This window comes from Sparus aurata, chromosome 8, assembly GCF_900880675.1.
Source record: "Sparus aurata chromosome 8, fSpaAur1.1, whole genome shotgun sequence".
Classification (NCBI taxonomy): domain Eukaryota; kingdom Metazoa; phylum Chordata; class Actinopteri; order Spariformes; family Sparidae; genus Sparus; species Sparus aurata.
In genome coordinates this window covers 5,859,666-5,887,123 of record NC_044194.1, presented here as the reverse complement: position 1 = coordinate 5,887,123, position 27,458 = coordinate 5,859,666, and the positions used below count along the sequence as shown (strand labels likewise).

Sequence of the window (27,458 nt, the reverse complement as noted above, 5' to 3'; positions counted from 1 at the left end):
AGAGGGACCATTTTGTTCTTTAAATGTGGACATATTGATGGACCGCCCGAGGCCATTTTTCTCTTTATTGTTGCAGGGAAATTGTGGTAATTACAGTTGCAACAAAGCTCTATGGCCATCAGCATCTATCTACCAGTGTATTTCTTTCAATTTTGTGGGCAATGGCTCTTAAAAGCCCTTTTTAATTGGACAAAATGAGAACAAAGCACACAATAGGGACTATAACAACTTTCCATTTTCGTTGTTGTGTAGCAATGCAGTCAAAGCAAAAACACATTACTAGCACAACACTTGGAGAGGCGTCATCACAAAATGGACTGGTGACCTGTGCACAGTCCATCTGATCAATAATACTACCCTGATATTATCAATGATGAAAGTGGAAACATGAAGGTGTTATGAGGGCATCAGAGAACATGTTGGTGTGATGATTAATGTTGATGTTATCTCCTCAGGGGAACCGCTGATATTAGATCAAAGAAAAATATAGTGCAAGTGTTACATAAAGCAACATATTTACCTTGAAATAACAGCTTCAAAATAATTTTGATGGTTCATTGTCCTGTAATAAGGTGAATGGTGTCTGTCCCTCCGCCGTCCTATCACTTGTTTCTGCACTACGTAACCTCAGTGACAGGGAAGGATCAGAGTGTAATACATGTTTACTTCAAGTAACACATTTTCAAGACATAATGTTGATATGAAGTCATGAGTTTTGTTTGTAAACACGAACGCAAATCAGAAAACACAAGCGCAAATCAAAAAACACAAACGTAAATCAAAAAACACAAACGCAAATCAAAGAATACAAACGCAAATCAGAAAACACAAACACAAATCAGAAAACACGAACGCAAATCAAAAAACACAAACGCAAATCAAAAAACACGAACGCAAATCAAAAAACACAAACGCAAATCAAAAAACACGAACGCAAATCAAAAAACACGAACGCAAATCAAAAAACACGAACGCAAATCAAAAAACACAAACGCAAATCAAAAAACACGAACGCAAATCAAAAAACACGAACGCAAATCAGAAGACACGAACGCAAATCAAAAAAAAAAAGGAAATCAGAAAACACAAACGCAAATCAAAAAACACGAACGCAAATCAAAAAACACGAACGCAAATCAAAAAACAAGAACGCAAATCAAAAAACACAAACGTAAATCAAAAAACCATGAACGCAAATCAGAAAACACAACATTAACATTTGCGTTCGTGTTTTCTGACTTGCCGTTGTGTTTTGCACTTCAGGGCCACCGTAGACATGGAATTTATATTTTACAGCGGTTTCGCAAAGAGCAGTTTGAAACTCTTGATTGATGATATCCCACGTGCAGTCAACTTATTGGCGCACCAGGGAAGGGTACACTGACATGAATCAACTCATTTTTGCCCAGCCCCAATACATTTTTAGTCTTGCCTACCTTTTGTTTTAAATGGTTGTAAGAGCACAACACAACACTCATTTTAAGAGGACTAGGGGATTCTCTTAGTTTTCAGCTAACGGAGGAGGGTCTTTTAATCAGCCAAGCGGTGGAGGAACAGAAAGACTTTCCGTAATGTGTGCCTTTTTGTAGAGGCAGCCTCACAGCAACTAGTCAAGAGCTTCTTAAACGAATGTCAGTTCTGCACTCTGATTTCACAAATTGACTTTTTCAGTCGATTGAAGTGTTTGACAAGGTAAACCAAGAAAGAAATCTCACTTAGTTCCAATATTTGAGACTACTTATTTGTCCAGATTTTTAAGCTAATTAAATTTAGAGCCAAGTCTTAGTCAGTGAGGCGGACAGCTCCACAGCCTCCCGTCATCAGCTCTTCTCTAATCTGCTGCGCTGCTGAGGAGGCGCAGGCTTCAAGACGCTAGTTAGTTACACATCGTTAAAAATCCCTCTCTGGTAGAGCAAGGTTAGCGCTGGAGGACAAGGTCCAGTCCGGTTCAGTCAGCGATGGGCAGAATATTAAAAGGTTTTGTGCTCGCAGTCCTCTTGACTGAAAATAAACCAATTGAGGTCAGCAGATGTTAACAAGTAGTTTTGTTTTACATGACAGTTATTCAAGTAGGGTGCATGGAGCTGTGTGTTTGGCATGTTGAATATTAAGAATACCGATGTTGATTCATAGCAATAATTTTAGCGTTGCGGGTACGCCTCGTGAAGTAATGCATTTACAATCTCCGGAGATTGAAATGCTCTGAAATATGATTAAATTTTTCATCTGGCTCATGAATAAACTTTTAGCTCGCAAATGTTTGCGTAAGCGTCACATACCGGCAGTCAACAAATCACATCCATTGTTTTGACATTGAAAAATCTTTTTTAAGCCTCGATCAAAGTTAAATGCAAAAGCCGGCATGTGAATAATGTTGGCGGCTCGCTGGGCGCTTTGTTCCCAGACTGCCCCTTTAAAAGCTCATGATTAAACATGAGCACAACTGCTGGATGAAAGTGAAAATTAATTGGTCAGATTTAGAGCCACACCAGCTGCGGCCCGAGTGGATGTAAATTACGTTGTTTACCTTTTTATTTGTTCAACACCTGTGCAAAGATTTTAAGTGTGTTTTATTCTCTCTCTCTCTCTCTCTCTCCCTCTTTCTCTTTCTTCCTCTTGTTCTCTCTCTTTCCCATTTTTTTCAGCACGACATTGAGGCCAGGCCAAGGTAAGACTGCCAGTGTGATTCATGCTCACCTTTACACAACTGCGTAGCTTAGCGGGCACTAGGGGCACATCCAAAAACCTCCTCACTCAGGTCCTCGTGCCATCAAGCACCACGAGACTGACAAGTATTAATCATGCATAATAACACGCACACCTTCCGAGCCCGTTTCCCCCGTCAAACTTTCACCTTTCAGTGACTCACTCAAGCAACTCACTACAGACTCACCTGCATGCACGTCAATCCGCCAGTGCCTTTTCCGATCACATGCGAGTCACGTCTGTGCCCCAGCAAGGCAATTAGTAGCTCTCATCTGTGTGTGCCCGCTGGAATCAAAAGAGGTGACAATCTGCCTGGTCCAGTAAGAGGGGCCTTGGCCAGCGGCTGACAGGCTTCAACAGTGCGTATGCGCCTGTGTGCTTATATGCATGCGTGTTGTGTTATTACCAGGTCAAGTCTCGCCCTCTGCTACATCATAGTAGCAACATTTTTTTTCTATCCTGAATCTGATTATGTGTGTCTGAGGTTATGTGAGGAGGGGGAGGACTGGAGAACCGGACAGATGCAGCCATATCATTTTTCAGCTGCTTTTACAGTTTGTTTGTGCCTTTTTCTATTTGACCCAGGCTACATATTTCACCTTTTATCTCTGTCTGTGTCATACAATCTGGAATAGATCGTGCTCTCCCAGTTCTACTCTTATTGATCTGTTGACACAAAAACCTCTCAGCCTCTTTTCAGCCGGAGCAGGAGCACTCCTAGCACCACCTGCTGTCTCTGCCCAGCCTCCCGGCTGTCTCTCTGGGCTTTCATCTCAGAGTACTCCACCTCTCTACAGACACAAAGACACACATACAGTATAAACACACACTCAGGCTCAAGACACCTTCTGCAAATGCCAGCACATCCATCCTCAGAAACAAGAGCCTTATTTTCGGGTAGACTTTATTTCAAATGAAGGCTGAAAATATTAGACTTTTGATGGACAGCATGATTTTTTCTCTGCGAACATAAATTACATTTTTTTTTTTTTTGGATTTCAATTCTTACTATTTGATATTGCGGCGCATCCCTGCTTGTTGGAAATGCACTGTATTTCCTCTCTGGAGTGTGATGTGCCTTGCTTTTAATAAGCAAAGAAAGTCATGACCATGGCTGGCGCCCGGTGCCAACATGTAATATGTTATTGATTGGTCAGCCAGTATTATGACCCCTAAGCTCTGGAGCAGATGGCAGCAAGCTTGGACCCAAGGGTGAGATGGAGCTAATAGTTTGTCCTTAGTCAAGGTTAACCTCCACATCTCTCTCTACACACACACACACACACACACACACATTCCCTGATATAATTACTCCCACAGTCCCCCATATTGCCCAAAAATGCAGTGGGTGCAGAACCGACTGTGGCTAGTGGAAAACAACATTGTGGACAGAAATTCTAGGGGAGAGACGTTTGGGAGAGGTTAGTAAGTGAATTCTGGACAGCTTCATGTACGAGTGTAGTTAAGTGGTTTTGAGATTGGACAACTTCAGGTTTGAAGGTGAGATAAACAAAGATGTGAGCAGGTGAAAAAAGGGACAACGTGAAATTGGCAGAGGGTGAAAGAAGAAGAGAGATTTTGCAGGATCAGGCGAGGAGTGCATGTTTAGGGTTATGTGCAATGGGATCCAGACGGCAAATTGATTATGGAGCAGAAACACTAATCCGCTGTCTGAGCTCCATATCTCTGCTGTAGACAGAGCATCCCCACAGGACCACAATCCTGCACCCACATGCATCTTTCCTGGACTTCCTCATCAATATGATCCCTCGCCTCTCCCCAAGCCTCTTAACATAGGTACTCCATGCCTGCCAAGATTTCTCCTCCTCTGAATATAAATCTTGCTTCACTCCCCTCAGCCCAATCTTCTCTCGTGCCTCTCATGTGATTCAAATTTTGCTTGCGTTTCTCCAGCTTACACCCCCCTCAACCAAACTCAGAGCCCCCGTCCTCCATGACTTACGCCTTTTAATATGTGTGTGTGCATGTGTTTGTCTTGTGTGCATATGTTTATGCGTATTTGAGAGTATGAATCATAACATTTATCATCTGAATCTAATCTAGCCGTTGCAATCTCTTGTTAATCATGTTTGTGTGCGTCTGCATGGGTGTAATAATGTGCTCCGAGGTATGAACATGCAGGGTAAGCTAGTAGCTTATAGTGTTATTATGACATTTAGTGTGTCTGTTATGTAAATTTAATTTGAAGAGAAAAGCAATTAAATTAATGAATTGATTCCATTTCTATCTCATATTCTACAGTTAACCTACTTTTTGTCTGGAAAGTCCGGATGCACTATTTGTTCACTCTCACATTTTGCAGCCTGAGCTTTTATGTAATCACATAGGAGCTGTGGAACATCAGGAGTCCAAGATACCAATCGATAGTGGAGACAAAAGTGTCTCTGGCAGCCTTCACACACATAAACACACACTCACACACACACACTCCCACAGAGGAAGGATGGGGAGAACGGGCTTATTGCTGCAGCAACACTTTAATTCCAGGAAGCCACTTTTATGTGGTCTCCTGAGATGTGTGCTTAAGAAAGAAATGGATACAAAGACAGCGAGACAGTCAATGAGAGAAAAAAAGGAGTTATGCACCGAGGATTTCTGCTCGTTAGATTCAAATTTGCTGTTCTGTTGGGACTATGGAACAGTTATTTTTAGTAGACGTGTAGAAATATTCCTCTGTCTCCTGACTTCTACCAACCTCTGAGAGTTCAGCTCGGGAGTTTAGCATGTTTAGCCGTCTTGAAGGAGTCATTAGGGCACAGATATCACCATATCTTTCATCGTTATCTGCAGGATTCGGACATTAGGAGTAACAATCGTTTTTTGTTAAAAGTTGACTATTGTCCGCTTATTCATCGAGTCAGCAATCGCAGATTGCATCATATTGTCTATTAAGCGGTATATCCAAGCAAAACTATCACAAAATATAAATCCTATAAACCTTTTTCAATGTCACTGCTGTGTAAATTGTTCGTATAAATGCAGACAATACTGGTATAGCTTTAAATCCACCCACTAAAGCAGCTATTTAAAGTATTTATTTAAATTCGTAGCGTCATCTTTAAGTAATGTCTTGTTGGAGAGGCATCCGGCAGTTTTCTGTGCCCCCCACAGCGAGGCCTCCCTTGTGTTTTCATCTCCTGTCAGTCTGAGCACATTAAGAATAGCAATGGATTTTCACAGATACATAATTCTTCTACAATATTAAAATCTTCCTGGATGCAACTTTCTCCATCTGTGTCCTCAGCGCTCCGTCTCATTTATTGAATACATGTATAAATTATATATATGTGAGTCAGTCGCTGTGAAAATTTGTTATCTGAGGTTTGTTGTTTTTGCAGATAGAGTTATATAAGCGGAGGAGGAAACTGCTCTTCTGAAAACCCTCAGGGCTTACCATTTAAAAACATGTCACCCCAAAGGTATACAAGGGAGTATGGGAGAATGGTTAAAAACAGCAATATGTGTATATAACAAATGAAGGAATTACAACAGGCAAGAGATGGATGGCGGAAGCAGTAGGCTGCAACTGAAGATCTGATGACGACCAAAAACACAAACAGCTGATACTGTTGTTTGTTCTGTAAATCTATACGAAAAAAACATCTGAATTCAGGAAAACTTGAAGCTTTGCAACATGTGAATCACACAGTGTAATCACGCTTAGATGGTAAAGCTCGCAAGGGAGCGTAGCACTTCTAATTACAACGCGAGGTCCCCCCATTCATCGCTCCAATCGCTCACTTCTCCACTGCATCTCAAGAGCCCCCGTCCCCTGCTTCACTCACTTTATCATCCATTTGTGGATCAGAACACACACACAGCTAGAAAGTGGGCAGATTCTGTCTCCTCATATGCTCCCTTCTTCTTTTTACTCCGATTTTCTCGTACATTAATACAAACGCTGACTGTGTATGACCTACTATAATTTACAGCTCTACATTAATAATGTGCTGTACACTTGCTTCACTGTGTGTTTTGGTTTTTGAACACCCTCTCTGACTGACTAGTTATATGATAGTAAATATAGGAATAATAAAAGATGCTATCAATGATTTTTGACCTATTTACAATTGGTAAATTATTCATTAATTTAGACTCTGGCACTATTTACTTTCAACAGCTTCCTGTTCAAACAAACTGTTCAAACTATTGTTGGCTACATCACACATCACCACCTAATTGGTCGACTTGATGCAACTTTATTGTTTCCATCATCCAAAACAACAACCAACAGTCACAACAAACCAAATGTTATTCCTTTTCTGTTTTTCATTTCCAGTGCTTCACTCATTTATCCAAGCACGCAACACGTCTGTTTTCAAATGAGTTGTATCCATCCTGGCCTGCAGTTTTATATATAACTTTCTCAAACCTTTGCTTGTAATCTTCCACAACTATAACCGGCCATGCTCGCTGACACAAGAGAGCAATGGGGCAAAATCGCCCACTGTCTCGGTGAGTGAAGGCCGTAGTCCTCCTAGTCCGCCCTCAGTCACGGCGTACGTACACATGAACACACAAACCAGGAGGAAAGTCTTGGCTGACAGGGAAGCGAAGCAGGCACTTTGGGACGCAGCTTATCTGTCTGTCTGGGCTGCTCGCCCTTCGCTGGGTCAAAGTGATGGGTTGGGTGAAGCAGGGAGGTGTCAGGGGAGCGTGGCCAGAGGACACGGGACACAGCTCAGAGACGAGGACATGGAGGGAGAGAGCTGCGTTTCCTCTAATGAAAAATGTATAACGTCTCCAACAAAAGGAGCCACTACAGGCTGTGTGTGTGTGTGTGTGTGTGTGTGTGTGTGTGTGTGTGTGTGTGTGTGTGTGTGTGTGTGTGTGTGTCCCTCATTTAATAATTTAAAATGTTTTCGGCGAGATGCATCTTTATCTGTTTTCCTGTGTGTGTGTGTATGTGTGCAAGAACCAACTTGTTGTGACTGTACAGAACCCCTAGCCTCCTCCTTTTCCTTCCTCCTCCTTCTTCTTACTACTCTCCTTCTTCTCCCCTTCCCGTTCTTTCTCCTCTTCTTCCTCTTCTTCCCTTCTTCTTTGTCTTCCTCTCCCTCTTCCTCTTCTGCCCTTCTTCTTCTTCTTCTTTCTTCCCTCTATCTCTTCCTCTCGTCTTCCTCTTCTTCCCATCTTCTTTGTCTTCTTCCCTCTACCCTCTTCCTCTCCTTTTTCCTCTTCTTCCCATCTTCTTTGTCTTCTTCCCTCTACCTCTTCCTCTCCATCTTCCTCTTCTTCCCATCTTATTTGTCTTCGTCCCTCTCTCTTCCTCTCGTCTTCCTCTTCTTCCCATCTTCCCATCCTCTTTGTCTTTTTCCCTCCCACTTCCTCTCCTTCTTCCTCTTCTTCCCATCCTCTTTGTCTTCTTCCCTCTCTCTTCCTCTCGTCTTCCTCTTCTTCCCATCTTCCCATCCTCTTTGTCTTTTTCCCTCCCTCTTCCTCTCCTTCTTCCTCTTCTTCCCATCTTTTTTGTCTTCCTCCCTCTATCTCTTCCTCTCCTTCTTCCTCTTCTTCTGCTTCCCTTCTTCTTCTTCTTCTTCTCCATCTGCCTCCTTCTTCTTCTACTCCTACTCCTCCTCCTCTTCCTCTTCTTCCCATCTTCTTTGTCTTCCTCCCTATATCTCTTCCTCTCCATCTTCGTCTTCTTCTTCTGCCCTCTTCCTCTTATTCTCCCTCTTCTCCATCTTCCTCCTCCTTCTTCTTCATCTACTTCTACTCCTTTCCCTCCTCTTCCTCCTTCGTCTCCTCCACCTTTTTCTTCTTCTTCTCTCTCTCCTATCCATCTCCCCTGGTCATCACCATTCCACAGGGATGGATCGGAGTTCCCAAATGAATGCAAAGCACACACAAACCAAACTGACAAATACAGAGACATGCATTTAGATGACAACAGCCTACATGCATGAATAATTCATGCCTCATGCGCAACGTTCCTCCCGTTTTTTTAACTAGTTTTCAGCTGTGTTTCTGTGTGTGTGGGCACATGTGTGTTTTATGGATGCCGACCGTGTTAGCGTGACTCACATCAAACACTTTCTGGAAACGCATGCAGAGGAGTGTGCGCAGAGGTGTTTAAGGAAAGGAAAATAAGTAGATAACAGTGTGTGTGTGTCTCTTTGTCATTTGTGATGACTAATGGCAGTTATTTGTTTCTCCTGAAACTTTTCCTGAATACAAATAAGGTAATTTACCTAGGGAAGGAAAAAAAAAAAGGCCTCAGATTTGGAGCTGCTTTTGCACGATGCATCTATTTCACTTTCAGATTCCAGATTCCATCAAAAGCTTCCAGGGCAATGTAATGATTCAGAGAGCAAGCAAGGAGACGGCTGCTGTCTAATTGAATATCCTGTTGGAGCGGCGAGCGTGTGTACCTCCTGTCAAAATGCAAAAGAGATCAGACACTCAGGAATGTATCTTTTGTGAAACAGACGTGACAGGTACGAATGTGTTTTCCAGCGCGACCTGCTTCTCAAGATATCGGACTTGACTGCGGTGGAGAATGCCACCTGATAAGTTTAATGTACTGCAGGATGGACTTTGAATCGCACCAGAGCTGGCACCGCTACTGGATTTATTAGTTGTTCATTTCCTACAGTAAAGGCCAGTGTGTGTTGGGGGGGGGGGAGACAGTGTATAGAGCTTTGACCAGAGCTTTAAGTGTGCTTCTCGTATTGATCCGCGGGGGTAGATAGCTCCGAGTGCCCTGGCGAGTGCTGCGTCTGCTGTCTGAGATCCCAGGGAGCAAAGAGTCGGCGGTAAGTGCCTGCCGATGCAGCCGAGGGGATCGTGTGGCAGAGTCGGGTTACCGCTGTGTTTGTGTTGACGCTCGGAGTGCCCATGAATAATGGATAATCTATGTGTGTAAAATACATCTCTCTCCCACATACCTTTCCCCGCCTTTCTGTCGCTGATTTTGTTGTATATGTGCAAAAGGAAGGAGGAAGGGGGTTTCCACTCGCACCTCACACTTTTATTGTATTCTGTGTGTGTGCCGTGAGTGCTTTTCTCCAGAGATCAGTGTCAGCGCAGGGACTTTACACCTTGAGAAAAGGAATGATTGTCAGCTTTACTCTGCTGACAGTGAAAAGCTGGTAAGAGAGAATGATTTAACAATTTAACAAGGAGTGCCACGGTGCTTTTGAAATATTCATCTTTGTTGAACTTTGCCTCGACGTATGAAAAAAGGCTGGATTTGAAAAAAAGGAAAAAAAAGTATAGGGTTGGGGACCTTTTTCACATATCAGGCTTTTTCAGAATGGCCTTTTTGCGCGTCAAAGTAGAAGACATCCGTGCGTCAACATCAGGTTAAGCCGCCGAGCGAAGACGCGCAAGGGACAAACTGATGCGACGAAAGAACGTGATTGGGAAATGGAAAAGTGTTTGCAGTGCTGGATTTTTTTTGCAAAATGAAATTAAGCACTGGTACGGTGCAACCTCGGCTGAGACGACATGAGCACGAGGCTGTAGCCTGTAGAGATGTATTTCAGCTCCACCATGCAAAGGTCTGGAGTGAGTGCTGTAGAGGAAAAGGTGGATGGAAAACAGCGCAGCCACACTGTGAGCTCTCTGGGCAGATTGCTAACGCAGAGTGGAAAGGCGTGAAAAATGAAAGAGAGCGTGGCGAATAATATTTCAGAATGCTCCAGCGCGCGAGACAGCAACAATAGGTTAGCCCGTGACAGTAAACTTCACATAGCTCCCTGGTATGAGCATTTTATCTCCTCCAGTGGTCCATATTTTGTGGTATCTGCCTCAACAAATGCCCTTCCTGATAACCTTGTGCTATGTAATATGTAGCCCAGTGTTGAACACCATCCTGACTCACTCAGACTGGGAAAAGCATTCTCATTTATTTTATTTTTTTTTCCCCGTGTCTCCGCTTCTTGCATTCCTCCACCGTATCCGCGACTGTAAATCGAGGCAGAACGTGTGGCGTTTATGTCACATCGTAAAACGTGTTGATGTGTTATTATCTACTTCATTATTTACGAGTACAGAGCAGCGTCTCTGTGTGCCGCGCTGCTTTTCCGCCAGCCCCTTCTTGTTAATTCCTTTTCTCTGCACCTGCTCATTAAATTACTTACCCAGACTTCTCGAGCTGTCCCATCCAATAATCACATCGTCACATAGAAGCCTCTGCAGTTAGTGTGTTCTGTTACAACGAAGGCTTATTAGCATCAGAAATAAAAATTTAAAAAAAGATTTATCCAAATGTGTTAATTACAGCACGCTTCCCCCCATTTACGTCTGGTGTAAGTGCGCACGTGTGGCGTGTCTGCGTGTGTTTACGCACACATGCAATTATTTCAAAAGAGGAAAGTGACGAGAGAAAAAAGAAGTGAGACGAAAGTGACTGAGGAAGTGCGGCGAAGAAGAAAGTCGGCAGACAGCAGGAGCTGGATGTGCTCGTGTTTTGACTTTTAGTTCTGCTTCATCTCCATCACACGTCGGGGCACATCTGGCAGACGCAGCGCTGCTGCAGCGGTGATGAAATGGCTTGTAAGTCACATGCCATGTTTATGTTTTTTGTTGCAGTTGTCAGACTGTAACCCATATAAAGCTGTCAAGCGGAGACATTTCTATATGCTTGAGTTTTGATCAAAAATCAAAAGTAACAATCTACAGCCACGCTAGCAAGTCTGTCTGTGGTGCTTTGAGCTAGACTACTACAGGGTTCATTTATTTATCATTAAGATAGAAAACAAAGTGTGTTATAAGGTGGAGTGTGGAGGATGAATCGAGGAGTTTAACAGCCTGAGGATGAAGCCGCTCTGCTCTCAGGTGGGCGAATACTTGTGTATCTTTTGCCAGATGGCAGCAGCGTGAACAGACTGTGACCGGGGTGGGTGTTGTCTTTTGATAACAACAACAATAATAATAATAATAGTAATACAATATTGGACTTATTTAGCGCTTGTCTGGATAATTAAAGTCGCTTTACAAAGGAAACAACAAAACAAAACCTCAACTTTGCTTAAAACATCGCCCGTTGCCCTATAACGACACCTTGAAGTGCAAACAGGGTCAATTATGAGGTTTTATATTCGTGAAGCTTTCCTTGAACCGAGAAAAGCTATTTGACCCCTGACCTAATTTGAATAGCATGTTAGCACACAAACATTTGCTAAATAGTAGTATTATGGTAAAAACGATATGTTTGAGCTGATTGGTCCAGAGAAATAGTCACGACCGGCTCCTAATTGTCCTAATTAACTAATCAGGACAATTCATAACAGGCAAAGTGGTTTCATGAATGTCAAGACCAAATTCCGTTGCCGTCAATTCCAGCTAGAGGAAAGGTCAGCGGATCATCAAAATCATTATTCATGGAGCATTCCTGTACATGACACTGACAGACTGCACCGCTGTTTGTGTACGAGGATAACATTATTCAGCTCAGGTGAGGCTGACGTGACATCCTGTACAGGAAGAGGACTGCGTAATTAGAGCTTCCCTCCTCTCCTGTCTTGCATCTTGTCAGGGAATTAAACACATTTACAAACAGGAAAAATAGGTTCTCTGCTTTCTGTCTCTCTCTCTCTTTCCCTGTTACTCACATACAACACATACACACACACATTTCCTGTTACTGTTCTGTCCACAAGGCGAATTGTCGTACTGCATCTGTGGAGACTTTGCCTTCCACCCTATCATGCATGAAACGCTCACGCACATGCGGGTAAAAAAAGCACTCAGAAGATGTCGCACCGTGTATAAACATTCATTATTCATTCTAAAAGCACACAAAAAACACGACACACACTCACACACACACACACACACTCACACGCACGACTACCGCCGGTAATTAGTGGAAAGACGGAAAGAACAAGGCAACCGTCTCCCCGCTGCACAGACAGAAAGATGCCTTCCTCACGCTGTCTCACCTACTGTGTTCCCTTTTAACCACACACACACACACACACACACACACACACACACACACACACACACACACACACACACATTAACAACACAGTGTGTTAGCCTTCGGCTGGAATTACAGGTCTGATTTCAGCTTGGTTGAGATGCGGGAGGACGATAGTGGCAGGCTGAACCAGGGGGCAATGAATCAGTGCCTTATCAAACGTCTGGCCCTCGGTATGAACTGTCAACACTGAAACAGCACTCACACACACACACACACACACACACACACACACACACACACACACACACACCATTGGCAAACATCTCTCCTTCCACACTTGGACACAGCAACGACGTCACAGCGCGTGTGTGACGGCTCGGTGGGTCGGTTGTCAGGGCGCTCTCCCCCCCCCTCCCGGTCCACGGCGTGTCCCTTTGCTCACTTCTTCTGCCAGCGAGGGGAAGGAGGAGCGGGCATGTTTAATTCAGCGGCTTTTACGACGAGCCTCGTCATCATGTAGATTTATAGCATTGGCTAAAGCGGAATGAGGAGATGGTTAGGATTTAACTACCTCAGGATTGTAATGGGAGATTTAGCGTGCACTTTGAAAAAAAATCACCTTAATCCAACGTTGTTCTGCGGAAGGGGGAGATGAGAACGAAAAATTAATGGCTTTTTCCTGACGGAGGTCCCGTCAGCACGTCTGCCTTTTCCTTTTTGAGCCCAGACATTTTCCTCACTGGCTGTTTTAATCATTTAATATCATTGCCTTTGATTTATGTGAATTTTGTCCGGACTCAGAGAGACATTAGCTTGTTTTGAAAAATAAATGATACCCTGTATTCACTTGTGACTACAGACGAAGAGCCGATTTACAAGATGGGGCGTGTTAATGTTAATTTTAAAAAAGAGACGGCATAAAAAAAAAAACTATGAAATTGCTTCCAGTTACGTTACGATGAAATATGGGATAGGGGCATGTCGCCTTCAGGAGATGAGAGGGAGGCGTTCAGGACTGATGTAAAACAGAATACACATAAAAGTTTATTAGTCAGGAAGCACCGGGAGCCGTAGACCGTGACTGTGTTTCACTCCACGTAACTACATAACTTTCTGCAGGAACTAGAGTTTCACACTGATAAAAAGCCCAAACTGGTATTAGTTTGTGCAGCGCCATCTGTGCATTTGCATTATAATACAACATTTGCATTCATAACTTTTCTTTAAAGCGGGTTTTAGGATCGTAGCTGTTCTTCATGTTTTTGTTTGTTGCCAGGGGAAGATCCTTTACTCACACTTTATGCAGTGGGGGGGGGAGGGGAAAAAAAAAGGCGTGGAGGGATGAACAGATGAGCCGTGTGAGGCTTCTATCAGGCGAGATGAGAGCTGTGACAGTCTGGAGACCAGGTTTTCTCGGCTGTCTGTCTGGGTGTCCTTCACACTGAAGGCTTGGATGACGGGACTTGGACGCTTGGGAGGGGGCGTTCTCTTGTGACAGAAGGCTTTGCCTAATAGCCGGTCTGTTCTCCAACTCTGTCTGTTTTTCTCCATCTCATTTTTCCCTCCTCCTCCTCCTCCTCCTCCTCCTCCTCCTCCTCTTCTTCTTCGCCGGCCATATGTGCCTCTGACACCTCTCCATCTCTGTGATAGACGAGTGCAGACAGAGGAGGAGTCGGCACAGTCTCTCCAAGTGTGACGTAAACAGGCTCTTCGTTTTTTCTAAAATCTCTCGGGAGCAGTCCAGATTCCGGGGGAACAGCTCGCCCGGGCACCTGGGCGGCTCGCTGATTAAGGTGGCGCCGGCGTTCTGCTGTCAGAGAAGAGGGTTGTTTGAAAGAGGCGGCAGGGGGGTGCAGCTCTGCCAGCCTGCCAAGTGTGTGGGGGTGCTGCTGTGACCAGTCAGTCTTCATAATGGCTGTCTAGGCCCTGAGAAAGAGCCAGATCTGTGGTCACATGACCGACTGTGCAGATCACGCTAGGAAGGACTCCCTTCAGTTAGCCCTGGATCAATGGCGCCTGTGGAGACTGCAAAAGGGCAAAGAGGGACAGAAGGGGATGGGGGTGTCGGTGAATGAGGGGAGAGACGGAAGAAAAAAAAAGTAAAAACACTAAAGAGAGGTGGATACAGGACAGAATGAATAACCAAGAAATATAGCTGCAGCCAAATTGAAGTCACAAAGACGAGAATTGAGGAGGGAGAACGTAAGGAGTCTTAAGTAAAATGGAGAGCGGGGACAGCAGGTGCTCACTATTCATTACCTATAAGCTGATGCTGTGTGCTTTCTGAAGGACAGATAAAAAAGTTTATCTCTCTGTTTTTCTCCCCCTTTTCTCGCCGAGACTCGCACTTCAAAAGGAGTTTAAGATACTCCAGAAATTTCAGTTTAAGCCAAAGACAGAGTCTGCATTTTCAAGTTTGCATGTCAAATAAAAAAAACCACAGGAAAAGGAGGATCTGCTCCACCTCGCAGGTATCAGATCTCCCCCCAGACCCGAGACCTGCATAATGAAGTTGGACCAACATGTGGGTTCACTCGGCCTAATATTAGTGCTTCAAGGTAACGGCTGTGATAAAGGCGGGTTATCCGCTTCAATCAGAGGACTGTCTGATGCAGCTACAGGCATTCACACATTTAAGAGGCGTAAATTAAATTCCTTAACAGATGCAACGGGAACAAATGAAGACTACCTGTGTACCTATAGTCACAAAACAGGCAACAGAGATATTTTAGTGTGCTTGAGAAAGAACCGCATCGGTGGAAGTTGCACCTCTGTGTTTCATGGATATAATAACCACGGCCGACGCCGTCGTCTTCGCAAGGCTCTTCTGCTCTTTACACACAGAAAACGCGTTGCACGTAAGAGACATCTTCGCTATTATTAGATTCTGACCGCGAGTGGGGAAAATGTAAAGGCTGACCATGGCGCCTGAGGAAAGGCCATGTTGTTACCAGTGAAAAGGTTTGTGGCAGAGTGCAGAGGAGGAAGACGAATCTTTGTTCATCACATACGGCAGCATATTACATCGTCTTTGTCCTCAAACCCGTGCTGGTAATAAGTTCATGCTGTTGGCCACAATAACGGTACAGATTCTATGAAGCACAGTATGTCACAAGAGAAGCGAGAGTGGGAAATGTGTATTTACTCAGCGTAATTAAATTCTGTCTGACAGTGTTGTACTGACAACTCAATAAAAGTGGAATTAAGTAGCGAATCTCTCTTCATGGCCCTTTACTGTGGGCTTTATGTCAACATCCTACAAGAACGGGGACTATTTCGCTGGACTTTAACCTGCAGCTGTGGTGTGTAACATAAGACACAACCCTGACCACGTGATTCAGTGTTTAATTATGCTTTTTAAGTGTTGTTTGTGTTTATTTTATTATTCTTTTTCAATCAATTAAGCTTCTACCGGTGTTGAAACAGGATTGAGCCAAAATGGCCGCAGGAAACGTCGTTTACACCATCGTGTTCAAATTGATCTCGAATTAAAATCATAATAGTTTGAGCATTCATTCTTTTTGCAGCAGGTAGCTGAGACGCATGTCGTCCGCCTAATCACGTGTGATAATTACGCGCGTGATGACATCATGACGTCAGGTGACATATGTCGGCGCTGTGGCCCCCGTGAGTCGGGGGAGGGGAGCAGAGAGGAAGGGGGAGAGACTGAGGGAAATGGTAGTTTTGAGCTGCGAGCGTTTGAAGATTCTCCTAAATATCAAAAACGCCTTTGTACTCCGCTCATACACAGACATCAAAAACTTTAATTAGTTTGAATAAGTTCTAGAACGTTAAGAAATCATTTTTTTTATGTTTCTGCATTTGAAAACCCCTCGCATCAATCAGCTTCATGTTTTTATTTAGCAAACTTTGATGGAAAAAAAAGTCCTGATTTTGAAATATTCTTTTTCATTTCTGACATCATTTGCTTACTTTTATCGTTTTATTATTATTTATTGACTTGCAGAAGCTTTTATCTTAGCTTGCGCAGATTTCAGGGATGTGACGCATTTGAAGATGCTCCCGAGAAATGATACCACAATAATAATAATTAAAAAGAAATACCCACATGGGTGCAGGCAGATTATTTCTACCGCTGCGGTCGAGGTGACGCACAGCAGCGCATTTACTTTGTCACTTTGTGATATTAGTCAGAGAGCTTTTATCATTATGTTCCTTTATGGATCTGAGTTCTTACTCGGTTGAATAGCTGCATATTCATACGCGTGTCAATTGAATAAAAAGCAGGAAATGACACAGTCCGACCTCCCGGAGGCCGAAACCGTCTTGTTAGCAGACTCGCCGACGTGTCTGTCCTCTCTCCCCTCGCTAGCTGTGTTATACAGTTGGGAATCATTAAGGTGATTCCATTATCTCCTCCTTGCTCTGCTCTAAGGGATCTTCTTAACGCCACTCATTGCCATTTAATTTGTGACCAAGGGTATAATGGCTCAGGAAAAATTGGACAGCACGGTCCTGCGCCTACACAGCAGTTGGGGGAGTGAGTCATCCTGGATAATTGTTGATTGTCGAATTGCATCTCTGTGAAGAGTGGCTTTTTAAAAAGGAAGCGTCATGGTGCGTCTCTCCCCCCACACACACACACACAATATGGTCCACATGCAGTCGTAAACCCAAAGCAAGTCTTTCGTGTTCAGGTCAGTTTTAATTGGCAGTCTCGCTAATTAGCCGCTCTATTTTTGCCGGCTCCGTCGATGGGATTGCTGCGGTTCTCCTCCATTAATTCCTCAATTGCCCCCGTGGTGGGAGGAACTGTAAAATCACTAAATGAGCCGATGTAAGATTGAGTCTGGACGGTAGTTTTGGTGCTGTTATCTGAATGACTCCGCGTTAATTTCCTCTGTATGGTTAACGGCAGGTACCGGTGTCAAAGTGAGCGAGAAAGTGGGTTCACGGAGGGATAACGCCATTCCTCCTCCTCCGCACACCTGCTGCGGCAGAGACAAACCTGTGTGATTACTCTGATTGGCTGAGCATTTCGTCTCCGCTTCGCTGACCCTTCTTTTTTTTCCGCCTCGCTGCTCGCAGTCGGCATGCCGAGGAAGGCATCCTCCGCTTAACACATGCATCATGTGGCGAGGTTGACTGCACGCAATCCCCGAGGTCGGAGCGGTGCAACGCCGCACTTTGTGATGCACATTTCAAAATAATGGCATGCATGAACATGAGTATGAACGGGGTCTACTTGAGGCAATACATCTGGTGGATGATGAGACGGGTTTATCCTCGCCTCTGCTATTTTGCGCTGATGAATAAGCTGCGGCGCACACAAAGGGTCATATTAAACAGCCCGCAGCTCTCTGCGCTCCGTAGCATGATGCATCGCCTGTTGTTGTGCCTTGTCTCTTCACTTCCTCCGTGGGCTGATTAAGTCTTTGGAGCAGCGTGGAAACACCACAGGGTGTTGCATTGTTTTGTTCATTGGGGTGGGTGGGAGGTGGGGGGACAATCCCTGTGAACAGTATGAATAGACTAGTGACTCCGAAAGAAGCAGACTGTCAGTGTTTGTACCAATTATTCAATCAGTTCAGAACGAGCATCACATGAACGGTGGGCTCACTATCCTGGTCGGACATTTTGTTTCACTCCCTTCCGCTGAGAGAGATACAGTCAGTGAATCACTTCATGTCCTTTTTGTGCGTATTTGAAGAGTTTTGTCCCGAAATGAAATGTGATTACAGAAAGACTAACTTCATAATTGATGAGATAAAATATAACACTTTCCTCCGCTCGATCAGGCTGTCATTTCACCCTCAGATATGAGATTATAACGGTTCGCTGCGGTCAGTCTGTGGATATCAGGAGAACAGACAATTATGTTTCCTGGAAAGGAATCATCCCAGCACAATAAATCACTATGTAAACAGAGCCAATACTGCTGAGACTGTGGGCCCGACGGGGGTAGCCGCTCAGACGCGGGCTATAAAGATATTTCACAGATTTATCACCGAACTGCCCGGGGAGTTCTGACACCCATGTAGATTATTCTCCCTTCTCATGGAGAACGAGCAGAGCTGTGGATGTTTTTCATGTCTCAAAGCAAATAACTATCATCGTGAATCCCTTCCTGTCTGAACTTCTGCGTTAGAGAACATCAGTCCTGGCTCGTGTTTTGGCTTTTTGCTCGTTTTTGCTTGAATTTGTAGCAATTTAAACTTGAGAAAGTCATTATTTGTTGATTGCCTCCAGTGATGTCACTTAGGCTCAGTGGCACTCTGGGTAATTTGGGCACCAGGTTGTGAAAAGCAATCCAAAATTGATACAGCAGAACCAAAGACATTACCCTTTATTTTTCCTCCATGCTTTCTTCTTCCTTTTCAAAACGTGATGTGAAAGATCTCGTTGGTCCTCGGAGTGGGTTAAATGCAGAGCACCAGTTTCACCTTGTTGTACATTCTATGATATGTGTCATCAATTATACTATTTTTTGTCTCCTTCACATATTCAGTAGTTCTCCCCAAGACATGTGAACACACTTTAACATGTAAAATTGGTGGATTTACCCTTTAAAGAGTAAAACTGTGTAAACAACCTTTTGAATGATGGTGTGAGGTGCAGTGCAGGAACCGCAGATTGATCAGGTTGGACATGTAAACGAAAATCAGAGCAAACCAATTCGATGATTTTCACAGCAAACAAAAACTCAACAGAATCTGTTGTGCTGTTTTTTTTTTTTTTTGGCAGCGTCCTCTGTAGAGGACTCGCTGCACTTACTGTCACGTTATCCAATTGAAAGACATATTTATTGCATGTTCGTGTGTTCACGCGCATCGCTTAATCAAACGGGTGTCACGTATAGATCCTGGGTGTCAGCAGTTTTAAAGCAAAGACCAGTAAAAAGAGTCGTAAAATCCAAGCTGTGAGCCGTTCTCTCTGCCTTCCACCTCCAACACCTGCGGAGCTGGTGGCACCTGCAGCCTCTCACCTTAGAATCTTAATTGAGTCCTCACTCCTCTGTAGCTTCTGTCACGGCATAAAAAGGAAAAAAAAAAAAAACCTCAGCACGTGTGACAGCACAAACACTGAGTTACCAGAGGAGGATGGTGTATTTTACAGAAGATGTTTTAAAACAAAAAAAAAAGGAATGGATTAAAGAAAAATCCTCAAATCATTGTAGACGTCACCAGATTTAAAAAAAAAAAACATCTGCACACAAGATGAATTATTAAAGACAAAGACACGGAAAAACAGCCATCGCTCACAATTTACATAATAAACAAGGATTTTAATAGAAGTGACTTGAAACGTTTTGCTGACCTCTCTAACCTGAACTCAGCAGGTGTGTAATTCTGCAGCTTCAGACGACGGCTCGCCTTTGGTCTCCAGTCTGCTTTGTAAAAAAAAAAAATCAGACAGGTCCCATCTAAAGATCACAGTCAGTGCAACTCGTATGAAGTCAAAAGGTCGGTGATGTACCGCGCAGCAGATCCAGTCAGGTTTTGAAAGTAGATTTTTAAAATAGCCCGTTCTAAAAATATCGAGTACAAAAGGCGACAGAAGATCGAGTTCAAGATGTTTTAAAGCGGTTAAAAACCTGAGCAATGAGCTGGAGTAAGACAGGAAGTTCCAGTTTGTCTTATCAGCCGTGTAAACGAGACAGGATGCCAGCGTGTATTACACTTTTCAGTGTTAGTTTCTTTCAACGATTAATCAAAGATTAAACACTTTCCTCGGCTGCGTTCCGGTGTTTCTGTCTGCAAACACACGATGTTTAACGTTCTGAAAAACCAGATAGAAAACATCATATTACGTTACGTACGCACCGTATTTCTGTGAATACTTGATGTGTCCGTGCATATAACAGTGCAGACTTGAGGGCAGAGGAAAAGGGGAGAAGAAATTGAGCACTGACGTCTATATAGGATATATTCACGAAGAAAATTGGCTTGTAATTTTTCTCTGAAACCGTTTAAACAGGAGCAGCAGCTGGTGACAGCCTCACACCGTCTCCTTTGTTGCCTCGGGTGAAGTAGCTACAACTAATTTTAGAAATGGCAAGTTCTTAAACTCAGAGCGGCGTATCAGAAAAAAAAAAAGAAAAGAGGGGCCTGCTGACGACTGTGTTCCTGGCAGAGCTCTTTTTGTATTAAAGCACGACACAAAAAAAAGGTACCTTATCTGAGGATGGCCTGTGGAATTTGTGGCGACGGAACTTTAATAGAAACTCCTGGAAAATAAATAAATAAATAAATAAATGTCTGGGTTCCCACACTGACACACCGCCTCGCTCTTTCTCGTGTCAGGGAATCGGCAAACACGCTTCGATCGAGGTGTTGTCACTTACTTGCCTGCCAACAATCGGGCTCTCCTCGCTTTGTTCTCTGACCCTCACCTCTCTGAAGCTCTAATAGATTGTCTTTTTCCCTCCTTAATTCCCCCTCCACCTCTCTCCGCGTTACTCCCTCGCCCTCGGTTTTTTTTCTCTCTTCACATGTCTCCTCATTAGGGTACATCTATATCTGAAATTCTAGCTGGCAGGATCATCGCGGTGCAGAGTGTTTGGAAGATCACAGGAGCGCTCTTAATGAAAGGTGCGCGCGGGGGCTATCTCTATATTACACACCCTCAGACGGGGCTGTCGGATGAAAGGACATGATATAAATCCATGGAGCGAAGAGGGGAAGTTGGCAGACAAGATGGCCAAAGAGGGAGAAGGATGTAAACCTTCCCAGGACAATGACCAATTAGAAGCGGCGGAGCATTAGCGCAGAGAAGGTAAATGACTCCTAATAGCCCGCAGAATGTCTTTTCCATTCCCTCCTTTTATTAGGATGCCATCTACAAACATCCACCCTCCTTCCCTCGCATCACCGTCCCCCTTTTTTTCCGCTCCTTTATTTGGTCTCTTTTCTTTCCGTATCGGAGTCCTTTCTCGTCGCGCAGCTGTTTGTAGTGTTAAATCATCCCACAGAAGTGACGAGATGTACTTCATTAAGTGGTGGCAGAGTGCACTGCTTCGCTGAAGAGTAAGGGTAAGAGTGTGTCCTCACGGGCTCTATCAATAACCATTAAGGATCCTCTCTCATTAGACCGAAACCCCCACAGGCCTGCAGGACGTGAGAGATGGGTCCTGCGGTCTTATGTGATGGAGTACGCTGAGATGGCATCACCGCTGTTTGGACACGCAAATTGCAACAGTTATTTTCCCTCCTTAGGATGATTGCCATAAGCGGTGTGAGGTGTGTGTGTGTGTGTGTGTATATATGCAGCCTTATTCTCATTCAGCCTCTTTGCTTAATCAAGAAGAACCTCACTCCTCTATCAGCAACCTCCACTTGGCTCCACAGCCCCTCCCCCTCTCCCCCTCACTCCATCTTTTTTTTTTTTTTTTTTTCTTCACACACCTCGCTCAAAACCCATTCAGCATATCCAAGCTACCGCAGTATGATTATTCATACGGCAATGAGGCCGGATCAAGCTGGCAAGGCTCGCCGCGGCGTGATGGGAGTGTTTCCGGATGATGACTTAGGAGTCCTGCAGCCTCTCTGCCAAGAGCAGGGAATTCAGACTTAATCAGGGCGAGGACCCCTCCCTCGCTCTGTCTCCCGGAGAGCTCCACGGGGTTGAGGAAAACAGGAATGGAATGAGAGAGACAAAAGTCAAAGTCTCGGCTGCATCGCGCCTGCCCTCCTCCCTCGGTTTTCCTCGCTAGGAGCCAGAGGTTTTCTTCCATGAGCGATGGGTTCATTGTGGGGCTGTCAGGGAAACTTTTTTCGGTTTCACTCAGAAAGGAGACATTAGTAAGATTAGCTTTGTTCGAGTCTATCAGTGCCATCGAAAACTCCTATCTCTCTCTCTGTCTCACTCACACACACACACACAGTGGCCCAAATTTCCACACACCCAGGCATCCATCCATCACCCCAGGAGCCACAGCTGGGATGTATCCCTGCTGAAGCCCAGACACTGAGCCCTGCAGCAGGCCCTTCTGGCTCCTGCACCCCTTGTCCGCAGGGCCGTGGTCACATCAAGGGGAGGAGGCAATGATCGGCGCTGATCAATAATACATCGACTGCATTAAAGCCTATGAATAAGTCATAAGGCGGAAAGAACCCGGTCATAAGGACACACACACACACACACACACACTCCCGCAGCCAAAGTGATCTTTTACTAGCCAAGGAGGATGAACAGACAGAAAAAGAGAACAAAGCAAAGGGCTTTAACTTCGGAGGGAATTTATCACCCACCCACTGACATTTTGTTGCATGTCGAAGCTCCAATCTGTCTCTTCTCTCCACCACCCATCCCATTCACTGCCATTCTGAAGTAATGGCCTTTTTCCTGCGGGCGGAATAAATAAGTTATTACATCCATGTGTCCTAAGGCTTAGCAAAGGACCCTTTGAATATAAATAGTTCATTTGCCTCCGTAGTGGAGGCCTCCATAAAGATATATTTGTAATTACTTCCTCCCCTCTTTTTTTTCCCCAGTCCCCTTTTCTCCCCCCTTTTTCTTTTTTTCATACGAAGAGCAGGGTGACTGTTTTGGTTGACTGGAGACGCAAGATGAAATTGCCTTACACAAATAAGCCTGCCAACATTTTACCCCAAACACCATCTGAGACAGGAGGGAGCTGTGTCGGAGCGCGGCGCCGGGCTCAGTGCAGAAACCTTGTGTGCTTTGCTCACAACAAAGAGAGAGAAAAGCCTGTGACACTGCAGACAGTTTGCACACTGAGTAAAACTGGTGCGGTAGGAAAGCACAAGCGGCAACTTTGTCAAGAATTTGACTCGGAAGACATCATTTGAATAATTTAAGTCTTGGGTGTGTACTTTTACAGAGAAGACATAACTAACCCTGTGTGTGTCCAACAGCATCGTTTCCTGGCGCTTGATGCCAAGACAGATGCCAAGTCCACATTCATATTGTTGCTCGCTTTGTTAAAACCTAAAGGTGCTGTTCATGACTTCACCACTGATCATTTTTGAGTTAACCAATTTCATTTTGAGAAGGTCATCAGAACATTTGAACGCCGTTTGCGTGTAGTTGTGCGTCTGCTCCTTGATGGTGTTGTAACGATGTGCACCTGGAGGGAGGTGCAGGAAGACGGAGGAAGCGGCTCTTTTGTTACTTGCCAACAGAAGTATGTCAGACAAGAACACTCCGGGAGCAGCACTCGGGAAGATCTCGCTGCCTATTAACCGATGGGTAGATTCTCGCTCAAAAGATTGCGCAGCGTGCAGCATGGGCAGGAAAACGGAGGCGGCGGAAGTAGAAGACTGTTTGAAGCGAGTGAGGGGAGCGGAGACGGATGGGAATGTGTCCTCGTCAGAGGAGATAGAGACCGCAGAAATACGACTAGAATACCACGTACCAAGTCAGTACATTTATATAGAAGTCATTAATTAATTAGAGCTTGTTTAAAGATTAACTTTGAACAAAGGACAACCTTAACAATGGATGACCTATTAAAGGAGACGTATTGGGTTTAGGTTTAGATGCTTAAGTGCTAAAAAGTTCATCAGCTACCTCACACTGTATTAAACATAAATAGAACAAAATTATTTATTCTGCTCGTCCTTTTTTGACTCGCACACGATTGAAAACAGAACAAAGATAATGTATTTAATGTTTTACCTCATCAACTTCTTACATTTTTGTAAAAATGTGCTTAAATTCGGATATTTTGAGTAATTGCAGCTTGACATGCAGCCCTTTCTGATGACTCATCTGATGGCAATTATTTGTCAACGAGGTTTTAAACACTGGATGTACTCGTACTTGAATTGTAGACCTTTGTGATTTCTATAATCCGAACAACGACAGATACAAACAGACGATGGTGGCTGTCTCCATCTTCCCATCACTTGCTGCGGACACTGCACCTTTAAGTAAAACTGAAAAACATCACAGCTGACCGTCTGGTCTTCTCGCCGCTGCTACAGTCGATTCTACGTCTTTGTTGTGTAAATGCTCGCCGTGCTTGTCTGGAAAAATGATTAATTCCCCTTCGTTAAATGTGTTGTGGCATTCGCGTGATGGGATGTCGTCGCTCGCCAAACAAGTTACCTGTTGCTCTATTGGTCACTGTCAGTGCACCTGCGCTGCGACTTCACACTGACGCGGCTGCCTAATTAATAAGTTCTTCTACCATCTACGGCGACATTCTGACCTCGGATCTGTAATGTCAGTTGTATCAAGGTTACATTCGCTTGTGCTCCAGTTTGTGCCCTACAAAAACTGCACATCAGCATGTCATCAGTGATCTTTTCGTCGCTGATTTCCTGCTCTGATAGATGTCAGTAAATTCACAGATATAAATGCCAAGAAAATGTCCAAGGTCGTGGAAAGTGATTTTTTTTTTTTTTTTAGAACAAACATTTGAGCGGTGAAATTAGATGGCACGGCTCTAAAGTGCATTGAATCTCATTGAATTAAACAGCGTCTCCATCCTGTCGGGAAAAATGTGCTGACATATAGTCTTTTTTTTTAAAAATGGATGTTGGTACTGTACTGTGGATGTAGGGGGGAGGAGAGGGAAATCGTAATAAGAAGGATGCAGGGTGGAATGTGACAAGTTTCAGGAGAGAGTTGCTTCACCGGGGAGGAGCAGTGCTCTATCACCCTCATGACATTGTCCAATTAGAGCGTATGATTAGTGTAGACTGTCTGCAGTGAAATTGAATCCATCAGCCGGGCTCGGGTTGCTACAGGTCCCTGCAATTTAGCTTTCACTTTGTCTCTGTCACCGCAGAGCTGCTAATATGAATCCGACAGAATGGATGATTTCTACTTAAGGCGTAGCTTGATTGAAGCTGATTACATTTCACAAAGGTTTATTATATCTCCGTAATATGAGCGCATGTTGGAGTGTGCGTGTGTGTTTGTGCGGCTGCGTGCAGGTGTTTGAGTTGCCGTCGTCTAATTTGTCTCTGTTGGGTTTTTTTTTCTCCAGGCTACCAGAGCCGAGGGCGAACCCCATGATGGACCCGCGGGACTTTGACGATTCCGGCCCATCAATGGACCACGCCCCCTGATACCAACAGAGCCGACTGTGGCGACACCCACCTGTCCTTCAGTGTCTGCTTCCGCCAGTCGCCAGCCCTGTCAAACTGTCAGGCTGGCCCTCTTCTCCCTTTTACCCTGCTCCCCTCTCCTCCCCCTCCTCCTCCCCCTCCTCCCCTCTCGGTGCCTGCTGGCAGTGAGCTGACCTTGAAGAAGGCTGCCGCTGTGACAAATATAGATGGCCACGTCTTTTCGGCTCCCAAACTTTTTTAATTCCTCACCGGCTACTAACTTTCTTTAATTGAAGCAAGCACGTTATGTGCAATCAATTACCATCAGGCTCAATTTTCCACAGCCAGTCAGATCGTTGGCTTACCGGTGAGCCTGGCTGACTTCTGGCTAGCCAGCCAGGCGGAGCATCCGCTAAGCCCAACAGATGTCAGGAACGGGAAATTCAGCAGCGTAGCGTCACATCATTTATTCGAGATATATTTTTGCTTCGGTCGTTTTGACAAACATTCTCAGACTTCGAAAGGGGGAACGTTTGTCAGATGCCACAATGCCTTACATCAGTCGGTAGAATATGCTGTATTAAAGTTGCTCTGGGAGCTCTGTCCTGATTGTTAAAAACAAAACAAAAAAACAGAAAAGGGAATTTTGTCTAGCTTTTGTTTTATAATATTGCCTCTTGTACTTCCTGTCATGTCGTTGCCTTCATCCCTCCTTCTCTTCCCTCTGATTCTCTCTGCTTGTAGACTTGCGCACACTTCCTCGTGTGTTTGTCAGCTCTGTTATCAGAAGCGGGGGACATTTTGACACGTATCGATCGGCGAATGCTGCTGAGTCTTTGTTGGGCGAAAATCGAACTGTAATTTGACTGTGCAAAATAGCACTCACGCAGTATCAGCGCTCTATGTACGGTAATGCGCGGGTTCATTACTCCTGGCCAATCTGCAGCACATGACGGATCACCGTCCACACAAATGTATGCACTTCCTACCTTGACCCGCTCAGTCATAGCTTTTTATTCATGATGTACCCACCACAAGGCTGTCTGTATCAGCAGTTTGCTTTAATATGATTGATTCTGTTGCCTTAAGTCAAAATTGAAAGCCTGTGCTTCACTTGTAATATGTTTGACGACGGCACGACTTCACTACTGAGGCACTGCTGGAAGATGCACTGAGAGTTGTGTACACACCCAGGGGAAACGTCGGAGTGTCAACAGCCTGTTGAAAAAAAACTCCCAACTGCTCATTTTTTTATTCGACAGACAGGATCTGACTGTCTGATGTTTCCTCTTGTTGTTATTTGTCTATTTTTGTCTTAAATCTATAAATAAAGAGTCTCTTTCTCAGATTGAATGTCAAAGATGGCATTCATATATTCACTTTAAGAACGCTTTCTGCATGATTTGTCTCCTGCAAAAACACTACAGACACCTTAGAACATCAGTCAACCAAGACAATACAGTGGTGGAATGTAATCGAGTACATTTACTCAGGTAGTGTACTTAAATGGTAACGTGCACATTGATTAATATATTAAAGTGTGTTTACAGTTCTTTGGGGATTACTGCTGCATGTGTGGGGAAAAGGTAGCATAAAGCCTCTTGTGGCTAAAGACAAAGCTGAATGTAATCTGATAAATTGCCTCCAGCGATGTCACTTAGTGCTACTGTGCATTGTGGGTAACGTAGGCGCCAGGGTTTGAAAAAGAAGAAGAACACATGGAATAAAAATGTTGATGTCTGCTGTTCGTGCTGTAACGACTGTGATTGTTTTGTTTTTTTTATACTGTCCATAATGAGTCCAACAGGGTTATATTTTCAAAGCCTACATTATCCCAAATGCAACAGCCTGTCAGCGACATCACTGGAGGTAATTTATGA

The 27,458-nt window shown here is 44.3% G+C and overlaps 1 protein-coding gene across 3 annotated transcripts in view; it reads left to right on the top strand.

Annotated features, from left to right (window-relative positions):
• trim44 (tripartite motif containing 44) overlaps positions 1–26,963 on the top strand; it is a 44,936-nt gene extending 17,973 nt beyond the window's left edge. For all 3 annotated transcript variants that reach the window (XM_030424796.1, XM_030424795.1, XM_030424797.1), the window contains exons 5-6: positions 2,646–2,668; positions 25,518–26,963. In XM_030424796.1, the coding sequence (XP_030280656.1) occupies positions 2,646–2,668; positions 25,518–25,599 (105 nt within the window). In that variant the 3' untranslated portion in view covers positions 25,600–26,963. The remainder of the gene's footprint in view (positions 1–2,645; positions 2,669–25,517) is intronic.
• The last annotated feature ends 495 nt before the right edge of the window (positions 26,964–27,458 follow it).